The 10,738-nt window shown below is 39.6% G+C and overlaps 1 protein-coding gene across 4 annotated transcripts in view; it reads left to right on the forward strand.

The window, feature by feature from the left end:
- Positions 1-5,604, forward strand: part of ZFP82 (ZFP82 zinc finger protein) — a 60,876-nt gene extending 55,272 nt beyond the window's left edge. For all 4 annotated transcript variants that reach the window (XM_053666620.1, XM_053666622.1, XM_053666619.1 and 1 more), the window contains one exon: positions 1,773-5,604. In XM_053666620.1, coding sequence (XP_053522595.1) covers positions 1,773-3,130 — 1,358 coding nt within the window. In that variant the 3' untranslated portion in view covers positions 3,131-5,604. The remainder of the gene's footprint in view (positions 1-1,772) is intronic.
- Positions 5,605-10,738: the final 5,134 nt, after the last annotated feature.

Genomic DNA, 10,738 nt, shown 5'->3' on the forward strand with positions numbered 1-10,738 from the left:
ACTGGTCTTTTTTTATGATTTCTTGTGTTTTTTCATACTATTGAGTATCATTATATCATTACGCTAAACTCCCTATCTGATAAATTGCTTGCCTTCATTTCATTTAGTTCTTCTGGAGAATTTGCTTGTTCTTTCATTTAGGGCCTGTTTCTTTGTCTTCTCATTTTGGCTGATTCTTTGTATATGTTTCTATGGATTAGATAGATCTGCAAAGACTCTAGTGCTGGCCAGTGTCATCCCTGCCTGTGACTGGCTCTGGGAAACCTGTTTGGAACTATCAGTGATCCACAGGTTGTGGCTCCCAATGCTGGGCCTGGGTTTGTATAGAAAGACCTGGGTTGCATACCAAGGCTAGCTTTTACCAGCATCTAGTCCAGCGGAGGGTCAGTTCAAGTCTCAGAGGTCCCAGAGATCCACCTTTGCTCTTCATCTTAATCACTGATATAACCTCCAGCAGTACTCAGTAGCCTAATTTAGGCTCCACTGGGTAGGATGAAAGGTATTCCTATAGGTAGGGTTATTGACTACCCTTAGGCTAATGCCACTTGGGAGTACTCTACCCAAGAAAGATGGCTTCTGCAATATGGGACATGATTCAACACAGAGACCCTAGCTGTTGATCCTTTAGCTCCATCCCAAGCCCCCAACCCCAGACTTCCCATACACAAGACTAGTCCACTCTGCCTTCCCTCAGCCAGGACCCAGGGTAAGTGGCTGCAAGTGAGATTTTGTGCATTGGCCCTTTTCGAGTCTCTCGTTGTCTCTGTCTCTCCCTGGTGGACCTAAACCTCACTGCTTTTCACAGCTGGATGTTATTTTGATTCCTTTCCTAGTTTTGGTGCTCTATGCTGGGGATCCCAGCTTAGGGTTCTGACCACATACTTTGAGAGGAAACAACCCTGGCTTCTGAAATATCCCTCCAGAATTTCAGCTGTCTCCTGTGGGAACACAGCCAGCCCTCTCATGCCTCTTCACTCCCTACCAGTCTTGTTGTAGTGAAGTGGTTCCTTCTATATGGCCTTGGTTATAATGCTTCTATCCAGCCAGTGTACAGCTGATTATTCAGGATAATTTGTGTTTAACTTGGTTGTAATTCCAGTTTGGTCCTGGGAAAAATTTAGTGTAGTTTCCACATATGCCTCCTTCTTTCTGGGTCTGTCAGCACATGTTCTTCGTTGATTTATTGATGATGGCCATTCTGAAAGATGTGGTGATATTTCATTCTGGTTTAATTTGCAATTCTCCAATGATTAATGATGTTGAACATTTTCTCATATGTCTGTTGGCATATGTTAAAAATATACAAACCATCATTTAAGCATTTAGCATGTCATAATCTTTTTGCTGGTGGAGGGTAACATCAAAGACTACTGATCACACATCAATAAAATAAATGTAATAATAATGGAAAATTTTGAAATATTCAGAGAACTACCAGCATCTGAAAGAGAGACACGAAGTGAGAAAATACTGTTGGAAAAATGGCACAGATAGACTTGCTCAATGCAGGGTTGCCACAAACCTTTAATTTGTAAAAAAACAACCAACAAACAAAAAAACCATGAAGCACAATGAGGTATGCCTATACTTAATCTTCAGTCTTACTTTGTTACAACAACACTTATTTTTCCTGCTCTTATGCTTTTTCTGCTGAAATTTTATAATTCTAGAAATTCACTGGGCATTACTTTGGTTAGCTTTTATTTCTACTTTAAAAATTTTACTACTTTTAGAAAAAGGACCTACATGTTTGCTCTCTTGTTTTCTTTCAGATTTGAAGACCAGGTGTGAGACTAAGAGATTATCATTAGAAAATGACATTAATGAAGTAAACTTATTCCAGTGGAAGATGATGGAAAAAAATAACAACCACAGCTTTAACAACCTTATTTTAAAAAATAATTGGGAGTCCAAAAGAAAATTTGAAGGACAAGTACAATATGTTGGTCAAGTGAAAGTTGCATCTCAAAAAATATCCTCTTACCAAAAACACACATCTCTTACTCCACATCAGAGGATTCATTTTACTGACAGACCCTATGAATGTAAAGAATGTGGGAAGGCTTTCAAAGTACGCCAACAACTTACCTTTCATCACAGAATTCATACTGGTGAAAAACCCTATGAATGTAAGGAATGTGGGATGGCCTTTAGACAGACTGCCCATCTTACTCGACATCAGAGACTTCATTCTGTCGAAAAACTTTATGAATGTAAGGAATGTGGAGAATCTTTCATATGTGGCCCAGACCTTAGAGTACATCAGAAAATTCATATTGGTGAGAAGCCCTATGAGTGTAAGGAATGTGGGAAGGCCTTCAGAGTACGTGGACAACTTACTCTCCATCAAAGGATTCATACTGGTGAAAAACCCTATTTGTGTATAGAATGTGGAAAGGCCTTTAGACAATATGCACACCTTACTCGACATCAGAAGCTTAATATTGCTGACAAACTCTATGAATGTAAAGAATGTGGGAAGGCCTTTTTGTGTGGCTCTGGCCTTAGAGTACATCACAAACTTCATACTGGTGAGAAACCTTATGAATGTAAGGAATGTGGGAAAGCCTTCAGAGTGCGACAACAACTAACACTCCACCAGAGAATTCATACAGGTGAGAAACCCTATGAATGTAAGGAATGTGGAAAGACCTTTAGTCGTGGTTATCATCTTATTCTTCATCACAGAATTCATACTGGTGAGAAACCTTATGAATGTAAAGAATGTTGGAAGGCGTTTAGTCGTTATTCACAACTTATTTCACATCAAAGTATTCACATTGGTGTTAAACCCTATGACTGTAAGGAATGTGGGAAAGCCTTTAGGCTACTCTCACAACTTACACAACATCAGAGTATTCACATTGGTGAGAAACCCTATACATGTAAGGAATGTGGGAAGTCCTTTAGATTGCGCCAAAAGCTTACTTTACATCAGAGCATTCATACTGGTGAAAAGCCCTTTGAATGTAAGGAATGTAGGAAGGCCTTTAGACTTAATTCATCCCTTATTCAACACCTGAGAATTCATTCTGGTGAGAAACCCTATGAGTGCAAGGAATGTAAAAAGTCCTTTAGACAACACTCACACCTTACCCATCATCTGAAAATTCATAATATGAAACTATAACAAAGTCTTTTCAGTCCTGTGTTGTAGAACACTCTATGAATGTACAACAGTAATTGATGCTTCCTACATGCAACTGACTTGGTATAAGAGGTTTTATATAATTAAAAGAATGTGGCAATTTATTGTCTTCTAACATCACTCAAACCTGATAAATTTCACATTCATTCTCAAAATTAATATTACAAATGTGGGAAAGACACTTATCTCTATCCCATCACTTTTATACTTGTATTATATTGAACAAGATGCTTAACTGCTCTGTGTTATAATTTATTCATTTGTAAAATTACAATTCTGTGGCAGAGTAAAATTGCTGCAAATTCAATAATATTTATCCCATGAAGAGATAGAATTTACATATTTTCCTCTTTAATCTGGGCAGACTTTGACGTTGACCGGTAGGATATAGTAGTACTGCTGTGCCATTTGTGGACCCAGAGTTTATTGGTGCATTTTACTTTTCTTGAGATAGTCTTTCAAGTTCAGATCCTGAACTCTTATGTTAAAAAAATCTGGCTACTCTGCTGAAGAGACCACATAGAGAGGTTCTGAGAATACATGGAGAAGAAGAGGTACCCAGTCTTCCAGATATGCCCACCAGACACCATACAGTTGAGTGAAATAGTTTTGGATCCTCCAAATCAGCCACAAACAGAATGCCATTAAATGACCTCAGTTAATGCTATATAAAACAGAAGGATTGTCCAACTGAGCCCCTCCCCAAATTCCTGTCCCACAAAATCATGAGAAACAGTATAATGGTGGTTGTTTTAAACCTAAATGATCAAAATTTACTCAAGATACTATAAAAATCCTGAACAGGTCTATAAACAAAGGAAGAAATTTAAATGTAGTTGTGATCTTGGTTGTTCGAAAACCAGAATCAATAGTTTTGCAAGCAGTAAAATATTTTAAAGAAGGATAATCACTAGCAAAATGTTGCCAGATCATTCTATAATGCAGTATCTGAATCAATGAGGATAACTCCTAAAAAAAAATATCTGGGCCAGTGTCAATTAAAATAAATGTAAGCCTTCCAAAATGAGTTTAGTAAATTAAACTCAGTAGTCTATTAAAATGATTATAAAACATAAAATTATCTACTAGGAATATCCAGAGGCCTGATCTGTTGTGACTTAATTAGGTATCCAGATTTTAGGTTTTCTAACAAACAGTGTAACAGTATTGGAAAAGTGGCATAATCCAGCCCCAATTTCATATAGATTCTCTTTTTATTGTTTGTCTTATTTTCATCAGCATTAAAAAAGGAATTAACAATATACATAAAAAGTCATTCAATCTTTAAAAACTTTCCATAAATAAAACTGAATGTTGCCACACACTTCATTTTGAAACATCTGTAATGTTCCTGTAGTCATACATACATTAAAACTTGCACCTACAAGTCCATTTTGCTCAGGATGGGCAGATTGGGCAGATGTCATTGAATACATCATTCACTGTCTAGAATAATACATGTTTTCCATGCAGGATTTCAAATGTTTAAATTTGTAAACAGTGTATACAATGTTTATACAAAAATATAATGCCAAACAATATTATAAATGCTATAATAAAATTAACTTTTACTAATAGGTCATTGTGTTTCTTTTCCATGGTTCCATTTTTATGTTAGAGGTCTTCTGAAAACAGTACAGTAACTCAAATTTTTTGAAAGTATGTTCCACAAAACAATAGTATTTAATGGTACTTGAAAATGATTTGGTGGTCAAATGAACATCGAATCTCTGTATACTATATTTCTTGGGGGAAAATTCACATTAAGTGTTTATCAAAAAGACTATAAAAATGTTTCATTTTATCTAACACAATGTATCTCAGACTTCAATATAGAACTCCCATTCCCAATACCTATTGCAGATATGATTCTACTTTGGTAGATGTTCCTGTAACCAAAAATGGTGGCTTCAAGGATGGAGATGTCAGCTTTATGACAGGTGTATGGTTATTTTTATAGTGAGGAAAGCAAGTCAACATGCTATCCAATTCACTAATTCTTTGAAAAAGTTTTTTTAATGGTGCCTTTCAATAGAATAAAAAACCACTAGCCCTGTTATTTAGATAAGTACATTGTAAGTATTTAGGTCCTTTATTGGCAATTTTTAGTTACATACAATTTCTCACTGACAAATATCTTACTGAATATTTGTGTTTGTTGCTATGCATAAACAAGAGTTTCTCTATCAAAAAGTGGGATTGTTCAGTAACAGGTTATATTTACCTGCAACCTCATTAAGTATTCCTGCTGAAGTGTGAATACTACTGTGGTGCTAATTTACAACCCCTTCAACATGGTGAAATTATTTCCTTATAACTTCACTTCTGGCATGTGCCTTAATATGTTCTTGGTTAATAGTGACTTGAGCATCTTTTTACATCTTTTTATTGGTAAACACTGTAATGTGATATTACTTGGTTTTTGTCCATTTTTTATAAAGAACATTCATTAAGAATTGTGGAATTCTTAAAAATAACTTTTCATTAGTAATCATTTACCTGGTATTATAAATGATAAACTTGCCTTATCCTAGATCTGGTTTATATCCGTGTTTATGGTAATATTGTCATTAAAATTTAAAATATGAATACAATCATAGTGTTAATTATTACCCAGTAATATTTTAAATTTATTTTTACTAGATCATTTTCTAAGCAATCAGTTATATCAACTGCAAATAGATATAGTTTTGTTCTTTTCTGAATAATACAGTTATTATTAATAATCTTATTGTAATAGAGAAAATTTCCACAAGATTTAGAGTTAGTGATAATAACAGGTATCTAATTGTTTTCCCCAATTTAATAGAAATCTCTTCGTGTAATGTTTGCTCTAGAGTTGAGGTAATTAGACTTTATGTGGCTCAGTTGTTTCCTTTGTCTTTTTTTTTTTTTAATCAGAAATGCCTGCTGAATATTGTCAGATGCCATCTGGCACATTCTTGAATTTGTTAATGTGATAAATTGTACATTGGTCATTAAGGAAGTATGTTATTGGTGCAAGAATGAACAGATAGGCCAATGAAGTAAGTTATACATTGGTCATTAAGGAATTATGTTATTGGTGCAAGAGTGAACAGATAGACATATGAAAAAAAATAAAGAGCCCTGCAGTAGACCTATATGTATGTGGTCATTAGACTCATGACAAAAGGTCTTCTTCAGTGTTGTTGGAAAATGGTGGTCTTTTCAATAATTAGCACTGAGTCAGTTGCATGTGCATATTGACAAATGAATCTTGGCTCTTACCTGACATGACACTCAAATTCCAGATATGTTAGTGATCAAAGTATAAAAGATATAGGCTTTAAAAGAAAACAGACTATCTTTCTAGCCTGAAAGGAGCAATGACTTCTTAAACAGAACTAAAAGCACCAACCATAAGGGGGAAAATGGTGTTTTACTATATTAAATGGAAAAATATATTTTCATCAAAAGACCCCATTTAAGCCTTGACTGGTGTGATGAAGTGGGTTGACCATCATCCCACAAACTAGAAGATCAATTCAGGTTCCAGGTTGGGGGTGTGTGAGAGGCAACCCATGCATCAATGTTTCTCTCCCTCTCTCTGTCCTTTCCCTTCTGTCTAAAAACAAATAAAATACTTTAAAATACCATTTAAAAGGTGGAAAGCCAAGCCACAGAGTGGGAAAATATATCCACAATATATATGTATATATTTGACCAAGGACTTACCCACAATACCTACAGATCAATAAATGACAACCAAATAGGAAATTCAGAAAAATCTCAAATAGCCATTTTTAAAAGGGATATTCAGATGGCCAAAAGAGATGTCAAAAGCTGCACAAGTTCATTAATTATCAATAAAATAGATAACATTATATACCCATCAGAATAGCTAATGAAAGAAATGTGTACAAAGGACTTATGCATAATGCATACCTACAGTGTGCCACAGATACTCTAGCCTTCAACAATATGCTAGTGAATATTAAAATCCCCAATCTCCAGGAGCATCTGGAGAGCAGACAACCAGTGAGTACCTAACTAAGAAAATGTCAGATACTGATAAGAGCTAAGATGGTTGGAAGGAAAAATTACTGGAGGGGAACAATTCAGTCAGTTATTTCATCCATAGTGGGGACAATACAGGTTTTACACAATAATAGCCAGGCTAACACTGGAAAAAAAAAAGCCACAAAGGAATGCTAGACCTACCAGGTATTTGAAAATACTAACAGGTCCTGGTAATCAAAATGATATAACACTCATGCATAAAAAGACCAGTGGATTACAACAGTCTATAAATAGACCCAAATATACAGGGAATTTTAGTCCTAAGGATAGGAGGAGTGACACTTTTCTGAGTATATGTTTTTGTATAATTTTCACTAGGGTTCATATTTTAAAAATAACAAAGAGTTCTGGCCAAGATGGAAGCATAGGTAGAAGCCCTTTGCTTCCTCACACAACCAAAAGGAAAAAAACAACCAATCTAAAATCAATAAACAACCATTTCCAGCCAAGAGGCAGGTGTAGGTAGACACACTGTGCCTCCATGCCTAACCAAAAGAAGGACAACAACAAATTTATTTATTTTCTTTTTTTTTTAATTTATTTTTTAAAATTGATTATGCTGTTACAGTTGTTCTATTCCCCCCTTCATTCCCCTCCACCCCTGCCCCCCATCCCCACCATTACCCCCCCCTTTAGTTTATGTCCATGTGTCCCAAGTCCTTTAGGTTCTATATTTCCCATGCTATTCTTGCCCCCCCATCTATTTTCTATCTACTGTCTATGCTACTTATTTTCTGTACCTTCTCCCCCATCTCCTCCTCCCACTCCCCTGTTGCTAACCCTCCTTGAGATCTTCATTTCTATGTTTCCACTCCTGATCTAGCTGTTCTTTTAGTTTGCTTTCGTTTTAGGTGTGGTTGTTAATAACTGTGAGCTTGTTGTTCTTTCACTGTTCATGTTTCTTTAACTTCTTTTTCTTAGATAAGTCCCTTTAACATTTCATATAATAAGGGCTTGGTGATGATGAACTCCTTGAATTTGATCTTATCTGAGAAGCACCTTATCTGTCCTTCCATTCTAAATGAAAGTTTTGCTGGATAGAGCAATCTTGGTTGTAGGTCTTTAGATTTCATGACTTGGAATATTTCTTTCCAGCCCCTTCTTGCCTGTAAGGTCTCTTTTGAGAAATCTGCTGACAGTCTGATGGGGACTCCTTTGTAGGTGATTGTCCCCTTAGCTCTTACTGCTTCTAGGATTCTCTCCTTCATTTTAATTTTGGCTAATGTAATTATGATATGCCTTGGTGTGTTTCTTCTTGAGTCCAACTTTTTTGGTACTCTCTGGGCTTCTTGGATTTCTTGGAAGTCTATTTCCTTTGCCAGATTGGGGAAATTTTCTTTTATTATTTGTTCAAATAATTTTTCCACTGGTGGTTGTGTCTTTCCCCCTTCTGGTACCTCTATAATTCGGATATTGGAGCGTTTAAAGATGTCCTGGAGGTTCCTAAGACTCTCCTCATTTCTTTGAATTCTTGCTCCTTGACTCTTTTCTGTTTGGCCATTATTTGCTTTCTTCTGGGCCACTTCATTGATTTGAGTCCCAGTTTCCTTTTCATCTCTATGGGTTTTCTGTGGAATTCCATTCATTTCCCTTAGTTTAGCCTTCATATGTTTCTCTAATTTGTGGCTATAATCAACCAGATCTGTTAGGAACCTGATGACCAGTGTTTTAAACTGTACGTCTGAGAGTTTTGCTATTTCTTCGTCGCTTAGATTTATCTCTGGGGCTTTGAGGTCTTCCTGCGACATTTTTGGTCTGTTCTGGCCCTTTAAATGTGAGAAGCGGCGCCTTGGACTCCCAGGTCGCTGGGTTGTGACGCTGTATGTGGGGGCGTGGTCAGAGCGGGGATATGGCGGCGCCCTCTACTGCCGCAAGCCACTGGGACCGCCGGGCCCAGTCCAAGCGCCCACTCCCTCACCTGTCCGCTCGCCCACAGATAGGCAACCGCAGTCAACACGCAGCACCGCCTCCCCACCATCTCCTCAGCAGTCGCTCACCCGGTGGGTTGCTCGGTGGCTCACTAGGTCCAATCCTGGGTTTGGAACCCGTGCGTCTGGATTCTCGCGTCTGGATTCCGCGCCTGGGTCCATCCGACCAGAGTCCTGTGCAACCCCTCATGAGACGCCGGTTTGGCCCCTTACCGGTCGGGCTGAAGAATTTGTTGTTACCGGACTTCCGAAAAGTTCAATTTTCCGTGTTCTGGTTGTGTTTTCTGATGCTCATATTTAGTTGTCCCTAAACTTGGTTGTGTGAGAAGGCACGGCACATCCACCTATACCTCCATCTTGGCGGAAGTCCGACAACAACAAATTTAAAAACAAAAAACAACCAGAGAAGATGGCGATGGAGTAGGACGGAGAAGATACAAGTTCCTAGTACAAAAGGGAGAGAAATCTGTCCGATCGGAGGAGGAGAAACCAGCAAGCCAGCAGTTGCCAAGCATATATGAAAATAAGGGACCAAAAACCTCCACAGTCACAGAGGAACCAGATGGTAGGGAGACAGCAGCGGTACAGTAGTCTCGGGGATGGAGCAAACAGAAACAGCGGGGATCTCCAGCACATGGTTGGGGAACCAGCGCCCAGTGGTGAGAGCCCAACGGCGCCTGGGACAGGGTTCAGCGCCCAGACAGCTCCCTCCCTGGGGTTTTTCATCTGGGCCGGCCAAGTGGCCCAGGCAAAGAGGTGTGGAAGGGATTTCAGCCTGAGCACAATTTGGGGGTCTAGTCACCGGGATGCACAGTGTGTCCGGGTGAGTGCCTGACAGTGCCTAGGCCAACATTCAGCACGCAGAAAGCTCCCTCCCTAGGATTTTTGGGCCGGGACCTGCCAAGAGGCCCCACCAGAGGGGAGCAGAGGAGATTTCAGCCTGCACACAGTTCTGGGTCCAGCACCTGGCATGGTGCTGTTCCATCCCTAGGTTTTTTCAGCTGAGGTTGGCCAGGGGACCCAGACAAACACAGGAGCAGAAGGGATACACACCACGCAGCATGCCGCGACATGCGCACAGAGTTTCTGGGTCGGCACCCAGTCCTCAGATCGGCTCCCGGCTTCCAGTCCACCCTCCTCAGACTATCTGGAAGCCCCTGGAGCTGAGGGGTCCTGGGAAAAGAGCTGAGACCCTCAACCCCCTCCCTTTCTGGCCAAGCAAGGTGGGGGGCCAGGAGAGACTTGTTTGATAGAGTTTGCAGAGAGGGTGCGGAGGACAAAGGGCCCCAACCAAGGACTCTGTGGTTGCCAGCCCAAGAGAACTCAGAGGTGCAGCCTGGGGCTCTGAATCCAGTAGACACAGCAGCCTGGTCTGCTTCACACCCAGCTTGGCAGCCAGCCCAGGATTGGGCAGAGGGCAGGGGGCTTCCCAACTGAACGGGGGCAGGTCTGTGCTCAATCCCAAGGGAACTAGGCAACTAGGCCGGTGCAGGTGCCTGCAAACACAGCAAACCAGCCTATGGCGGTAACCCCTGGGAGGGGAGTGCTGTGAGGAAGTCCTAGTCCCCATTGTAGGGAGCTGGGGAGAGGCGCCAAGTGTCTGGATCCTGAGAGGGGCTGG

The sequence above is a fragment of the Artibeus jamaicensis genome, unplaced genomic scaffold, assembly GCF_021234435.1.
Source record: "Artibeus jamaicensis isolate MK-2021 breed Jamaican fruit bat unplaced genomic scaffold, CSHL_Jam_final contig_464, whole genome shotgun sequence".
Taxonomy (NCBI): Eukaryota; Metazoa; Chordata; class Mammalia; order Chiroptera; family Phyllostomidae; genus Artibeus; species Artibeus jamaicensis.